This window comes from Pan troglodytes, chromosome 13 (assembly GCF_028858775.2).
Source record: "Pan troglodytes isolate AG18354 chromosome 13, NHGRI_mPanTro3-v2.0_pri, whole genome shotgun sequence".
NCBI lineage: Eukaryota > Metazoa > Chordata > Mammalia > Primates > Hominidae > Pan > Pan troglodytes.
Window position 1 is genome coordinate 60543004 of NC_072411.2, and position 16800 is coordinate 60559803.

General features: G+C 36.4%; 1 protein-coding gene across 27 annotated transcripts in view; it reads left to right on the forward strand.

The window, feature by feature from the left end:
* PKP4 (plakophilin 4) overlaps positions 1-16800 on the forward strand; it is a 226927-nt gene that overhangs the window by 66629 nt on the left and 143498 nt on the right. For 23 of the 27 annotated variants that reach the window (XM_063791218.1, XM_063791228.1, XM_063791231.1 and 20 more), the window contains one exon: positions 4265-4401. The exons of 2 other annotated variants lie outside the window; for them this stretch is intronic. In XM_063791218.1, coding sequence (XP_063647288.1) covers positions 4270-4401 — 132 coding nt within the window. In that variant the 5' untranslated portion in view covers positions 4265-4269. Of the gene's footprint in view, positions 1-4264; positions 4402-4522; positions 4620-16800 lie in introns of those variants that run through there. 2 more of the 27 variants (XM_054679047.1, XM_054679051.2) reach the window with 2 other exon arrangements.

Below are 16800 nucleotides of genomic sequence, written 5' to 3' on the forward strand. Positions count from 1 at the left end.
TGGCTGATACAGAGACAGTGTTATACAGTAGACAACATTCTGAAAACTCCTGAGGACCATTCACATCTGTTTAGAATGTAGAACTTGTTTAATCTTAGTGTTGGCCTCAAGATTTAGAGTTTCCTGTTTCTGCCACACACAGTGCAGCATCTCTTCTACACTATCCCTCCTGCAATCATCATCCAGACTCTGATTAAAGATCTCTCATCATGGGAGTGTGCTACCTTCAGAGACAATCAGTTCTTGAAATTTTAAGCATTTGACCATTAGCTCCAAAAGGAAAGGCCTCCGTTATTGCTCCAACCTTTAATTTTGATTCCAAATATAAAGACAGTAATAATATAGGTTAATACACATTTGTTACAAAACCATTAGCTTTTAGTCTGGCTCTTGGGATTATAGCCTAAAAAGCCTCCTTCAGAGGCTTATAGGCATCTGCTTGTCAACATTGGATTTCTCTTCTTCAGGTCAAACTTTCTTTTCTTGTTCCATTAACTACCACTCTCATGTCTCCCAGTGAGCTTTGAGCTCATAAAAAACAGGAACTGTGTCAGTCACATCCTCCCTGTCCCCTTGCCTGGAAATAATGACTGGATCCCTTTAACACCCCACTCATCATCTCTTGAATGGATACAGTGTGTGCATTCCTGTTAATGTGCTGCCCTTATCTGGAAGTAATGTCCCAAGGAGCCTGAAGGAAAATTGTAAGCTCACTTAAACGCCCTTCCTATCATCCTAGTGACTTACATCAACACAGCATAAGATCACTTAGGTTTGGGCAGTCTTGTTTCACTTACGATTCACTCATTTTGCTCTTGAACCTGAAATGCCTACATTTCTTTCCCAATATGCTGCTGAGCTAACCTAAATACAGGACCTTGTATTTATTCCTGTTGTTTTTAGTCTCATTAGAGGCAGCTCATTACTGCAGTGTAGCAGTATATTTTTTGTATTTTAATTTTATCTCCCTCTGCCAAATTCCATATTCTTAGTCATTGAAGAACTTGTATATGACTTGTATTGATATCATGGCTAAAACATTTGGTAGGGTTGGGTCAAGGTCAGACCTCTGGCATTACGTTAGAAACCTCTATAGGTTGATGTATTTCATTCAGCTGTTTACAGATTGTTGAAGTCAGCAGTTGCCCTTATTCCAGCCACATTTCTATGTTAATGACAATGTGATGGAGGACTTCTAATATCATACACGCCCCACTAGAGTTTGGGCAACACTGCATTTCCATGGTTACACTGCCACAGACATTAGGCCAGCTTAACATGCTTTTCTGTGGTGCCCCATTTTAGTTCTCACAAATCACCTCTTGGATAAAATCCTTTAAAGAATCTCACCCAAGATCTGTGTCTAGCTCTGTAGTTTGTAATGTGAAGAGTCTACCTTCCCTTTTTCCAAAAACAGCCATGGCATTTTCCTCCTTCCAGTTTTCTGGCATGCCTTCATTCTCTGTAGAACCCTCAAAAATGGTTCAGCAACCTATCTGTAAGCTTTCCCAGGTCTCCTGAATGTGATCAGTCAAATCAAGCAAATTGAGGTCACTGAGGGAAGCGTGAGGCCTAATTTCTCACAGTCTCTTTACGATAGAAGTACTCTTTCTTTCTTTCTTTCTTTTTTTTTTGCCAGTGGAATGGAGCAATATCATTATTCTGTGACTCCAGTCTTAGCTTGATACTTTCTAATTCATTAAATCATCTTACAATTATGAAAACTACAAGAAAATGGATAGGAAACCTTCATAGGTTTATAACTTGTCAGCACAGTGGTATCCCTCCCCTGCCCCATGTTGGTTGTGGCATATTGAGACTGCTTCAGAGATAAGGGGTAGGGAAGTGTCTCACCCTTAGTAACGACAGGTACCATTGGCTTTGCTCCTCATCTAATGACTGTTCATGGTTGCCTGTGGTGTGTCCTGACCTTTGAGGAATCAGAATAGATATCATCCATGTCTATGAAAATTTCCTCTCCAGCCAAGCTTCTCAGCATTATATTAGTTTCTTTTACACAGTTACAAGCTCTCTGACCCTCCTCCTCTTGACTTTAGCATTACTCCTTTGCATTTACATCTTGCTGTACTCTGCCTTGATCCTATGTTGCTGCATCAGCTAGGTGATGAGCCCCCTAATGGTCAATGTCCCTGGGAGAGTGGTACTCAGAAAGTGCTCCTCTGGGTTCATTGGTCCTGGGAAGCAGGGTCAGCAAGATAAATACTGTGAAATTAAGTATGATATCCTCACAGTGATGTAATACAATTACCATAATATAATTCTATGTCTTGTTAACAGTAAGGCTCCTTCTATATTAATAAATAATTACTTCCCCAATGACATTTCTGTTTCTCCTTTTCTCAAATTATCTTTGTTCACTGAATTTTTCCTTCTTTTTCTTCTTACACATTGGTTGTTTCATATTATACTCTTGACATTTAAAATTTTTGGTTCTTGGCATTATTTGTTTCACTGTTGCATAGTAACATTTTTGTTCTTTGCAACCATCTGCTTATTTTAAGGTGTGTAATTTTTCAATGGCTGGAATACTTTTATATCTTTACTTGCCTTAAATGCTAATCTAGGATCTTTGTGTAGCATTTTTTTCCTTTATAGACCTTAGATCTTCTCTTTAATGAGCACTTGATACAGAAAGAAGAAATTTTATTTAGTTGATAATATTTTGTTTTACATCTCAATAAGCATTCCACATACACTAAAAAATATAGATTGCCATAAAATTATTACATTGTATAAAGAACTAGCCATTTTTATCAGTGAGGAAGTGAGGCTCAGCAAGGTAGAAACTCCCCCCAGGGCACTTAGGTTTTGATCCTACTCATCTCGTGTCTCAGGATCCTTCTATTCATACTTGAGAAGATCCTGCCTGCAGTTCAAAGTCTATCTAGGCCTTATGTGCCATGAAAATAAGAGATTGAGAATTCACTTGCTAGATAGAGCAGGCAAGAGAACTCATGAGGCTGGGGAAATGCACAGATAAACTAATCAGACCCACTGTCCATTTATGCCTATTAATATGGCAAGAATAAAACAACCACCAGCAGAAACCTGAAACTTAGACCCTCTCCACTAACATTTAAGCCAGGAGAGTAGGGAAGAAGATGGGATCTCAGAGGGTGTGTGCATCTCCCCTTTTACTTACGGATTATTATTTTGGAAACAGAAGACTGATACTGAAATTTGAGGGAATGGGGTAACAAGTCCCAGATCAAGCTATAGAATTGAAGACTGTGGAAGTTAATTGATTATAAATGAATACATAATAGTAGAGTAGTTTGCAAGAGAAAACTGAAGAATGTCGAGAAAAATATTTATAGTCTCAGATGTCCCTATTTGAATATACAGAGTGACACATCTAAACAGATAGGGTCTCTCGGGCATCTTAAGACTTGGCGGGATTTGCCTAATGACTGGAATGAGACAGTGAAAATATATCATCCTTCATTCATGTATTCATTTATTTAGCAAACATTAATTGAATACCATTTAATGTGCCAGGCACTAGGCTAGTTTCATGGTATGATAAAGACTGTACTCACAAGAAGACAGAGAGACTGATATGTAAATGAGTTATTAAAATTTTAATAACATTTTACGCTAATCATCGTTTCCCCCTATTTTCCAAAACTGTAGAAAGTCCATATCAGGTCAGTAAGTCTTTTGACAAACACACTGCTCTCACTATGTGTTGTCTTAGGAAAGTCATTCCATCTGCTGCCAAGAACCTATTCTTCTATCATAAGCTATGGGCCTAAAAAATAGATTTTCTTTTCAACACCACATTCCTAGTTATTGTTATCTTTGAATAATCAGATTCTTCTAAAGAAACCAAGCTAGCTATAAGACTCCACCAAGGGTGACCTTGTTGCAAATAAGCAGACTTTTATTTTTAAGCCTTCTTTAGGTTTTAAACTCTTTTTTTCTTTTCTGTTGCAAAAACCTCTTCTGCAATTGGTAAAACATTCTTCTCATGTCAGTTAACATTTGTAGATGTCTTTTTGTGTGCATATTACTTTGAAAACAGACCCCTATAGCAATCTAGAATGTTTATTATTTAGTTTCTTGATAAGTTAGTCATATTTACTTATTGGTTACCTGTTTAGAAAATTTAGCAATTTCACAAGTTTTTGATCATGGTGTGTAGACTGTAGTCTACTGTAGTTGCTAGGAACCATCTGTAAAGCCTTGATTCCTGCAAGGGAGCCCAGAAGAAAGTGTTAACCCTTTGCCTGCTTGATTGCAGGAGGAATGCCAGCTCCTGAGCAGGCCTCATTGGTGGAGGAGGGGCAACCACAGACCCGCCAGGAAGCTGCCTCCACTGGCCCAGGCATGGAACCCGAGACCACAGCCACCACTATTCTAGCATCCGTGAAGGAGCAGGTACATCCTCGTATTGAAAGTTGCAGTGAATTATTTCTTTAATGCCTTTAAAAAATTAATCTTTGGATATGTTTTAAATTTGTGTAACGTCCTTGACGCCTTCACGTTTTCTAATTATAAGGTGTTTACATCCCTGAGTACATTGGGATGACTGGCATGTAGAGCCGCTCCAGGTGCCAGTCAGAATCGGAACATGCAGGATACTTGTGCGTCTGCAAGTAAGGACAATCTCGATGGTGATCGGTGTCTCTGTCTCTCCCACATTGCAGAGTGTGTGCATGCACGCAAAGCTGTGTAAAGCATAGTTCTCAGTGCTGCCTTTTCTATCAGGACTCTGGCAACCTGAGGCCTGTAATAGCGTTAGGTATTTTGAACATTTTAACATAGGTAGTATATAGGGTTGTCTCTGTGATTTTTGGATAAAAGCTATATTTGTGTGTTTGTCTAAATTTAAGTATATTCATTTTGTGAGCTAATGTTCTAAAACTTGTCGAACTGTGCCAGTTTGCTTCAATGTCATGTTTATGTTGATTTTTTTAAGGCATTAATACTCTTTATCCTTCAAACTCAAGTAACCTTCTATATTAGGTCTTATCAGTTGTGCTTAGAGAAATTGGAATTCTGCGATTTTAATTTCTTAAGATTTAAAAGCTTAATAAGGTAAATGTAAATTTAAAGCTCCAGGGATGGTTTTTTTGGTTTTTTTTCCCTGCTTCTTCTCTCCAAAACAACATTATGTGTCCCCTGTGAGGGTTATTTTGTTGAAATAATCTAAGATTAAGTTTTTTTAAAACATCTTATAATTAAGCCACTAGATGTTTTTTTCTCAAGATAGGTAATGTTGTATTTGCTGGGATATTCCTTTGAAAGTCAGTATCAGTAACTCAAATGACTAATGATGACGAAGATTGAGGAAACATTTATTACCTTATTGTTGTACTATTTGCCGTAACTTGGAATGTGGCATGAAAGATTGCTCTATAACCGTGACACATGTCTGACGTTAGAACTGTGTTTTCAAGAAAAATTATTTCAGTTTATTCTAGTAACAAGATGTCAACATTTTTTTTTATTCCTCAATGAAATTTGAAGTTTTTAAACTTTCCACAAAGAGTTTGAGAAGGTGCAAGATATAGTCAGTACAATTTTCATCTTCCACCAAACTATAAAATGTCTAAGCTTCTGTTATCTTTAGGAGAGAAAAAAGGACTCTTCGATAGCACTTCATAGTTGTCAAGATTTGACCCACAGAGCTGTTAAGATGAGAAGCCTCAGATTTATTTGGGGCTCTTAGTATATACTGTGTTTTGGTGAAACGTGGTAAATTTATCAAAATGTTTAGAAATGACTTAAAACTATTAACTGCATGCAGTAAACATAGCAATGGGAATGTCTGTTTGTACCTTGAGACCATATACCCTACATGTAAGAAAATAAGGAAACTTGTTAAGATTTTGACACTAGAATTCCTTGATGGCCTCAAATGACTTCAAAATTTTACTTTTGGCAGTAAGTAGTGTTCTGAATAAGTATTTTGTGGGAAGTGCTAAGAAGAGTTCAGCTTCTCAAGGCAGCCAAAAATGTATTCATCTTATTCATTAAAACAATTATTATATATAATTGTTTAGTTAGTGGGATGCTATACTCTAGTCTTTGGTTCTGTTCCTATCCTGAGAAATTGGAGTTCATTAATATATATTTGCCGTTTCATACATAATTTCTTTTAAAAATTGTAAGTACTTAGCATTTCAGTTGTTTAACCCAGGATACCACATCTGTGTCTTTTTCCAAGATACTCTCCTGGTTTTAAATAGCTCCCCTGCAATTTTTGTGGCATCAGGCAAAATATAGTTGGAATAAAAATTTCTTAAGACTCTCCTGAAATATGTCACTTCCTATCATCTACCCAATGGGATAGAGCACAGAAAAGTTAGATCCAAGTAAGAAAACGAATTACCATTCACCTTATATGTTTGATTTTAAAATTTACTGGTCAGAGTGTGACACTCTTAGCCCACTGTTACATGCAATTGCAATAAATGTTGGTCATGTTTTATATCCAAAAGAGCAATATTCTTAAATGGGATGCATAATTATTATTACTTTTTAGAGCTGGGGTCTTGCTCTGTTGCCCAGGATGGAGTACAGTGTCACCTTCTTAGCTCACTGCAGCTTCAAACTCCTGGGCTCAAGCAATCCTCCCACCTCAGCCTCCCTAGTAGCTAGGACTACAGGTGTGTGCTACCGTGCCCAGCCAATTTTTAGTTTTTAATATTTTTTTGTAGAGATGGGGGTCTCACTACCTTGCCTAGACTGGTCTTGAACTCCTGGCCGCATGCAGTCCTCCTGCCTCAGCCTCTCTAAAGTGTGAGGATTATAAGTGTGAGCCACTGTACCTGGCCCATAATTATTATTTTTTTAAAAAGTGTCACTGCCATGCCGTAATGGTATCCACTCTGTGATCTCAAATAACAGAACTTGCTTAGTGGCAGCTGTGTCTTAGGAATGATATTTCCTTAGGTCACAAAAGGAAGGGACCCTATCAATGCAACTGGGTACATAAAATTCTGTTTTCTCTGCTAACCATGTGATCTTGGAAAGATTTCTTAACCTTTCTGTTCTCAGTTTGCTCATTTATAAGATGCAGATAATAATAGTGAGGACCTTAAATTAACATAGGTAAAATGCTTACAACAGTACCTGGCACTTAGTAAGGGCTAACATTACGATTGTCGTCATCATTTCTGCATAAGAAGGAAAGGCTCCTCTTAGGAGGAGCTAGTGGTTCTACTTGTAACCATACTAAAGATTCAGTGAGCCCTTTTTTTGGACATTGATAGCAGAAGACAAACTTTGAATATTGAGCACTGTTTATGTTGTGACAGTAGTTTACTTATGCAGACACTAAACTTTAAAAACTTCATATTGATCTCACAAAAACTGTATACATAAACATACAATTTTATGTATATGTTATGAGAAAGAGCATATAAAAATAAAGTTTTATGAACATGCTAATTTATTGCAACCCCAAACATAATGTCAAGGCACTTGGTTAAGGAATTGCAAAGTAGTATCTTATAAAATTAACCTGAATTTTGAGAGGAAAAGTCTGGGTTCTTCAGTAAAGTATATCTAAGCCAGTAAAATACCTCACACATACTCCCCTTGGGCAATTCATGGTAAGTGGTAGGAAAGGAAATGGCAAGCAACCAATAGCAGTCTTGTTAACAAACCGTTAGTCTATTAAATATCTGAAATTGGACATAGAGTGTCATAAAACAGTGAAATCTTTCTTCAGTGGGCTATGCTTTCCCTAGAATCCTCCAGTGCCAGAAGCTAGCTGTTCCTTGTTCTTTGGCATAATGCTAGAATTTACAATGTCTTTTATGAAGTGATAACCTCTCACAGTGATATCCGTCATGTGCATGCGTACCTGCGAAGGTGCAGAAAAATCCTTGCTCCTTGACAGAAAGAATCCTTGCTACTTCTGTTCAAACGCTGCCTTTTTGATGAAACATACCCAGCCGGAAGTCAAATCTCTCTCCTGATCTCTTTTAGCACTTTATACTACTGCCATGACTCTTAATAGTATGCTTCTTTGGATTTATATAATTAGCTACCTGAGGATAGAGCCGTGTTTTAGGCCTTGTTTTATACCTGTGTTACAGGTTGCTCCTCTCCCAGCACCTTGGATATATTAGACCTGCAATAAATGGTTGTTCGAGCAGGGAATGAATAGATAATACTTACTGTCGATTACTTTGTCACCAACTTGCGGTTTTATTAAGATAACAGAACCTGTAGCCACATTCACAGAAACATTGTGAGCAAGAGAGTCTCACAGCACCTAGAAAACTTGTCACTCAGCCGAACCTTCTTAAGACAATTTGAATTGCACTATATCCATATTGATACAGGATTTAAATCCAATCTTTGCATAGTACAAAATAAAATTTTATTTCATATCTATGGTCAAATAATGACATAGGTGTCATAACTTTCATCTCCCATCTGTCCAATTTAGTCGAAAGTTAAGTTTAGGGAATAAAAGGATGTGGTTATCTTGGTGATGTCACAAAATATCCACCAGTGTTATGTGTATCAGGTGATATGGGTAACTACTAAAGAAGTGTTAAGAATTATGCTTTAAGAGAAATAAAAAGTCAATCCATGGGAATAACAAAGTAATGTGATTCTGAAATTACAGGAAGTATCAGAACTTCAGCCACCAGCTGGCTGTAATTAGGATCATCCTTTAGCAGATTCTACTGTTCAACTCAACTCCTAATAAGAATCCAGGAGTCCATGATGAATACAGATGTAGGAAAGGAGGAATCTCCTAATAGTTTTCAAAAATGTCTGACAAACTTGATACTGGTTAGTGCCTAGCTTACTCTCTTAGATGTAATAACTAGATAAATACAGCGCTGGGCATGGTGGTTCATGCCTGTAATCCTAGCACTTTGGGAGGCTGAGGTGGGCAGATGGCTTGAGCTCAGGAGTTCAAGGCCAGCCTGGGCAACATGACAAAAACCCTGTCTCTACAAAAAATACAAAAAATTGGCCAGGTGTGATGGTGTGCGCCTGTGGTCCCAGCTACTCAGGAGAATCACTTGAGTCTGGGAGGTCAAGGCTGCAGTAAGCCGTGATCATGCCACTGCACTCCAGCCTGGGTGACAGAGCAAGAACCTGTCTCCAAAAAAAGAAAGAAAAATGTGGTGCCCTCAAAGGATCCTGCGTCTTCCTGTGGAAACCTTAGATTAAACTGATTGATTTGTCATTGAAATGCACAGCACACCCTTGGATGCAGAGAAATTGGAATTTGATAAGACATTCGCTGCTTATCCAGAGCCTTGCTGCTGCCCTCTGCAACTTACTTAGATGTGTCAGAATGCTCACTCACAGGCACAAGGAAACAGCGAGCCAAGCATCATGTGCAGGGTATTATTATCAAGTGGTAGAATACATTGTAGTTTTATAATGATTCCAATATGATCTCTTGGTTTTAGAAACACTCTTTAAAAGAGAACAATATGGCCAATCATGGCTAGGATTTGCAAGTATCTTTCACAAGTATCTTTGCAAGTTGATTTCTGGTTTTGTAGAATTGCACATGTAATATTCATTAGAGTTGTTCATCTTCTGTCATAAAGTTGCTTGAATAATTGAGATCTCTATTTGAACTTGGTCATACTTTTCAGGCTCTCTAACCACTTTTTTTTTTTTTTTTTTTTTTTTTTGAGACAGACTCTCGCTCTGTCATCCAGGCTGGAGTGCAGTGGTGCGATCTTGGCTCACTGCAACCTCCGCCTTCTGGGTTCAAGCAACTCTTCTGCCTCAACCTCTCAAGAGTAGCTGAGATTACAGGTGTCTGCCACTACACCCAGTTAATTTTTGTATTTTTAGTAGAGACGAGGTTTCTCCATGTTGGCCAGACTGGTCTCAAACTCCTGACCTCAGGTGATCTGCCCACCTTGGCCTCCCAAAGTGCTGGGATTACAGGTGTGAGCCACCACACCTGGCCCACAAACCACATTCTTATATTTTTGGTTAATGATTTCAGAAGCTTAGAATCTAGATTTAAGGTTGAGGCCAATCCAGATAGCATGAACTGGTAAGCAAAGAATAGATTTGGTAAAATATGCTAATTTTATATGCACTCTTTTTACTCTGGTGAGGTCTCAAGTTAGATAGTGTATGCTTCTTTTGTTATCTTTGATGAGTGAAAATTGCAATGTTCCTCATCTGTGTGGCTCTTAAAGAGAATACCACTTTCAATATGTTTTCTGGCTCTGTGAAAATAACCATTCTATCTTCAGTATGTCCTTATTAACTTAAGTGATATTTAAATATCAAAGAGTGAAATGAGAGCCAGAGATCCTTAATTTTTTGAAGATAAAATAAGAAAATCTGAAGCCCAACTGTGTCCTATTGATGTTACTTCATTTTTACATAGATATCTTAGCTTCAGTAATTACACACCCTTCCTGTATGGCAAAATGCCCAGAAGTGAACAAATTCCAGTACAATTATTTACTTTATTCCTCTGGAACTGAAACAACTCAGCTGTTACACACCTGCCTTTGTAACTTCCTTTTGTTTGGCCCCTATGCTTATTTTCAATGAAATAGTCCTCTCTGACACACCTCAGCCACATGCAGAAGAGAGAATTTTTATTTCAGCTGTAAACAAGCATAGTTTATCACTTAACTAGAAGTCTTGTGCTGTAAGTACAATGCCTGAAACTTCTGATTTTTCCAATTGGCAACTTAGTTATTTTTCCAATTGGTAACTAAATTATCCTGGCAGTTATTGTTACCGTGTAACCCACAGTGAAGTTTTCAGTGCCTGAACTGCAGCATCTAACCCAAGATAAGATTGGATCTCAGTGGTTTTTGAGGGATCATCAAATTTTACAGCTTTATCTCCATAATATTATAAAAATGAGGTTCAAAATGAGGACAAATGGTAGAGCTTTGTGACACTGTTTGGCTTGTATTCAAGAATTCTGAACTCTAAAATGGCTGTCAGGAGATCAGTCCTCTTAAGTTGCATGTACCATGGTCAGAATTTAACATTTCCCTTCATTTTGTTAACGGTGCAGGGTGTCCTCCACCTCAAGCGTCCCTGTGATTAAAGAATACTACAGAGTATGGCCAACAGGTTTATTCAGTATTTGAGTACTGCCCACTCCTCAAAGAAGTTGTCCTTCTCAACATCAAAAAATTAGACTGCCAAGAGGTAGCTAACAACAAGCATATGCATTTGGCTACCTGCCTACATTTTCCGATAGTCTGATGAATGATCAGATGGAACTGCTAGCAAAGCTTCCAGTCTTATATGTCCTCAACTATATATTCAGAATAACTTAGTATTTGTTCTCTTTGATTTCATCGGAAGCATCATTTTAGGTTGTATTGACACTGAAGGGTTTGTTTGAAAGACTGTTCTATGAACTTGAACAGACTCCATGTGGCTGTTCACACATAACTGGATCACACATTCAAACATGGAAAACATAGTAGGTGCCCAAAATATTTATTAGTTAATGAACTAAAAATGTAAACATGTTTACAGTGCCTCCATACTTAGATTAAGCTTGCTTTTCATTAATTAAAAAATATTTATTTAAAGACTACTCTGAGCAAAGCACTTTGTCAAGGAATGGGTTGAGGGGGATAAGCAGACATATAAAGATGATCTATTTCATATAGTTTCTACTCTCAGAAGAATGCAGAGGCACAAACCGTATTTATACTTCAATATAGAGTAATTGACACATTATGAATATTCATTAATTGATGCATAAGAGACAAGAATGTGTGTACTTTTGCCCCCTTTTAGTTTAAACAGGCTATCAGTATGTATTATGTCAGTTTTATGTAAGTTTGTTAACTTAGGCATTTTTAGGTTTAATTTTTACCACTGAATTACCATTAGCTTTTATTTACATTTGAAAGTAATAGAATATTTTTGTTTAATTTTTACCATTGAATTAGCATTGTTTCGTTTACATTTGAAAATGATAGAATATTTTTCTTTGTTAACACTTAAAGCCAACCATGACTTTGCACCTTTAAAATTATAATTTCCTTTTCAGTTGAATAATCCAGTTTACAATTCTTTTCAGAGTTAAATTATGAATATATGGAATAATTTCCCCCTGTATACGCAAACTTTATGCTGTTAAATTTGAAATGAGTGACTGCTGAGTTGATGAGATTAAATGGATGAGAGGATTATTCAGCATTGAATTCTCTGCTTTGCATGATCGTTTTTCTTTTTAGAATCACTTCTGGAGAGAAAAATATTTCGGAAACATGTTTTTCCCTTCAGGTATAACCCTAAAGTTATTCCGTAGCTATTGCAAAACATAGCCTATCCAGTGCTTATCTTCATGTTGAAGGGCTCCCAATTTCTAAATTGCCATTTTTGTTACTTTGCAAAAATGTGTCCATATGGTCTCACTTCATCTGTTTATATTTTATGAATGTATTGTTCCCAAAGTGATCAGATCTGCTTGTATCTCAGCAAAGTAATTTGGGTTATGGCTATTTTATTTCAGGCATTCCTAAGAAAGATCATTTAAAATGTAAAGTTATTTTCAAGTAGTTCAAAGACAAATCTATGTCTTAGCTTATAGAATCTTAAGAGTTTTTATATACCCAAACCTTAATAATGTAGGAGTTACACAAAGTAGAAGCAGTCTGCAAGCAAATTGAAATAACACATTATTGAAACTTGAAGACAAATAACATCCTATGCAATTATATTCTATATAATTATATTTCAAATATGAAAATAGCTATCATAAATTAAAAGTATACTTAGAATTTCAATCTCTGTGGCTCTTGAAAGAAAATTTAATTTTTCCTTTAAAAATTGGAGTTTAAAGCATTTCAGTTTATAGACTGTTTAGTGTTTTAACTTGTAGTCTTTTTCTTATGAAAATTCCTATAAAGCAACGCGGCATCACTGAAGTGTTCATCGTGAGTTATCATCTACCCTAATAGGCATATGTCTCATTTAAAAATTTTCCCCAAATCATTCTAAGAGCCTAAACCAAGATTAAGGTCTTAACCACTGCCTATGGCCTTCTAATAAACTATTCTGGCAGAATTAATAACTCTTACTATTTCATCCATATGTAGTATTTCTGTATTCTGGTATTCCTTTAGAAATGCCTTTCCATCACAAAGTTGACATGAGCCATGATTTCTCTTCTTTTGAAAATACTTCTGTTAATTATTTTTAAAGTAAGCCCTTTATGCCCAACCGAAGAGTCAGGTAACACCGTTTTTCATTCATAACCTTAGCTGCCTTATACGCTCCATGGTTTAAGTCTAGGACTATTGGAAGGGACGCTGCTTACTGGAGATTTCCCATTGTCCCACTTTCTCATTTGTTCCTTAATAAGATAAGTAATATTATTTTTCTATAATGTAAGCTCTTAACAGCAGGATTTTTATTTTATTTCAGTTAGCAAAGAATAATGAAAAAGCAAAATTTTTAACTATTATGTGAAAAAATATATCTTAGTGATTGCTGCTGTTGACATTCTAAGCTGATTGATTAGAAGATTTGAAGGCCTGTAGGTAAGATTATGAAAAATATTTGTGTATTTATGGGTACTGAACAGAATGCTGTTGCATTTCGCTCATTTGATCTGCACTACAGAACTGGGCAAATGTGTTTTATTGATGTGGAATAATTTATCTAGTTGAATAATTTTTTTTTAAAAGCAAACTTTTTAACCCAGGATAAAACTTCAGTTTCCCACTGAAAACCTTTGTCAGAGTTGGAGAGTGCTCTTCTTACTTTAAAACCAGTAGATCAGAAATGCAAAGAATGGATCATCTCTGACAGGTCTGCCATTGTGCGAAAAAAGACCCTTCATTGCTTTACTGGGCCTGCTGCTTTTTGATGCAGCTAGATTGCTATTTCTGTTCTCCTTACTACTACTACCACCACCACCACTACCACTATTACTACTGTTTCTGCTGCTACCACAACAGGAAACAAATGACAAATCTAGAAAAATTGTAATTGTGAGTAAGATATGAGAATCAGTGATCTCTATGGAATAGAAATCCAATAGGAGACTAACAGCTAACATTTATTGAGTACTTACTATGTATCAGACATTGTACTTAATTCTATAAGTGGTAGATTTTCTATGTTCCTTATCACAAATTTTGGGGTTAATGTAGTAAAAAGTCTTTCAGGTTATTTTGGCCACTGAACGTTTCATCTCAATTTCTTTGTGCCATGAGTTTTCGTACCTTTTTCAACTTTGTGAGGCAATATATAGTCTTGAACTGTACAATATCCTTTCAGTACATATTTTTATCCTTAAGTTACCCAGAGTGTTTTCTGGTGCTTGTAATTAAAAACCCTGATTATACAGGTCAGTATCATTATTACCACTATTTACAGATGGGGAAACTAAGCTCAGAAAAGTTAAGTAACTTGCTCAAACTTTTATAGTTAATAAATAGGGAATATGAGATGCATATCCTGGCAGTCTTATGCCAGATATGCATACTAAACAATTAAAATCTGCAGTAGAGTCAATAAAGAGAAGAACACATACAGAGGAAAACTGAACGTTGATGGTGACAAGCATGTGAGACCTTATCCTGGAATATAGAAAAAAAGAACAAAAATGTTGTAATAAATTCTCCTAGACATGGAAGCCATAGAAAGTAGATCTAATGAAAACATTGTGGGTTTTCTTGAGAAGGATTTTAGAATAGTTAGAAGCAGTATTAAGTATAATTTAAAAACAATTTTTCCGAGCAGAAAATAAAGCCCTGAGTGTATAGATTTAAAGCAATCATCATATTCCAGGCACCACCTGTGGAACAAAGACCTGTCTCGGAATTACTTTTATAAAATTTTATATTTACAAAGAGAAGGAAGAAAAACCTTTGCAATTCAGATAAAAGAAACAGTTTATCTACAAAAGATAAAATCAGGCTTCAGTGAAACACAAAATTCCAGAGAACATTAGAGCAATGTGTGTAGAGTTTTGAGGGAAAGTGCTTGTAATCCAAGAATTTATACCCAGCTCAGTTGTCTTTAATATGTGAAGGATTGAAAAGATATTCTCAGACATTCAAGGATTCATGAAATGTGTTTACTCTTTTTCCCCTGTTTACCTTTTTTGATAATTAAGGATTTGTTCCCTTTAGGGAGGAATTAAATTTAAGACTCAAAAATTAGAAATTCATAGTATTCAATTACTAGTGGATCTTCTCTTAGTTAAGGTTCCAAACCAAGAGTCAAGGGTTATTGGGTGTTAGTCAATTAGATGTTGAAGTCCTCTGCTTTCCTGCTTTTCACGATCCACAAGCTATATATTTTTTCAAGTAGTTCAGGTTGATAGACTTTATGTAATAACTTATGTTATAGGTTGTTGGCTTATTGAATTTGCAAAGACAAACCCTGAGGTTTAAGCTGAGATCAGATTCCTATACATGTTATCATCTTTCTTGGACCCATGAGTACTGTTTTAATTGTGCTTAAAATATCAGTATTGGTAATGGGATCTTAGTTATGTTAATATATGTACTTACTTGAAAAAGTCTTTTGTAAGGCAATCCTCAAAGGTGTTTTTGACTACGCCGGATAAGAATTGTGTCCTAAGCAAAGGAGGAAGTAAACAACAGGGGTTTGGCAGGTACCTGTCAAATGAGTGAATAAATGAATGCAGTCGGTGCAGAATAAATCAGTACTGATTTGCCTTACTTACAAATCAATAAGGCAAAACAATGACCACCTAGTGAAAAGGGAGTATTTGACATCAACTAACAATTGTGAAAAGAAGTGTTAACTAATATGCACGTGAAATAATGTTCTACCTCACTAGTAATCACAGAAATAGACATTAACATAATGAGAATATATCTGCTTTTCACACTGGCCACAACAAAATTAAAGGTAAAATAGTGTGGATGTACTGATGTGGGCAGGGCAATTTCATGTGGTATTGGTGCCAGTACAGTGGCACAGCCATTTTGCAAAGTAATGATCTGTAGTAAAGGTCTTAAAAATGATTATGGAATGATCCAGTTTTGCTATAGAAATACACATTCATGTGTGTATCCAAACACACATGCACTCACTGATAAAATAGAAGGAGATGCTTGTAAATGTTGAATAGATGTCTTTGGATAAGTTTGCCCCTATATTTTGCAAATTGCTTATGGAAAGCATAGAGTATTTCATAAAAATTCTAAAGCCACAAAATAAAATGGCAATTTAGAATAAAAGATGATAAAAATGGCATTTTTGTTTTCACAAAAATAACAATAATAAAAGGTTACTATAGGCGAAGGTTGACGGAAAGAAAACAAGTAAGTTTGTATAGGTTGCAAGATGTGGAAAACTTGTCAAATGAATCATGATTGAGAAACTGGATTGTCTTGCTTAAAAAATAAATGGAATGTTTATTATGACCACAGATCCAGAAGAGTGTCATAGAACAGGTGTTAAAAGCAGGAACTCCCACCTTCATACCTGCTAAGTTGTGTGACTTTGAGCAGGTTACTTTAGGTGGAGCCTCCGGTGTCCTTATTTGTAAAATGAGGGTAATGGTTCCAATCCTGCTAGGAATAAGTGTTCAGTAAACATTCTGCAGTTGTTATCCTTGAGATGATATGTAGAATGGTAGTGGAAACAGCATGTTCTAGCCTGGGGCCACTTATGAGGGACATGGATCCAGACTGAGGAATACTCATAGATAGAAGGCTCAGGCTGACTTGGCCCCACGGTAGGGATTCTAGCCAAAGGGCGAGGCAGAAGTTTAGTTACATGCCTCAGTCTTAAGTGGTCAAGATGTCTCAGAAGCTGATGGAAAAGGTTAGTGTCTGTCTGGACTCATGGAGATATGGG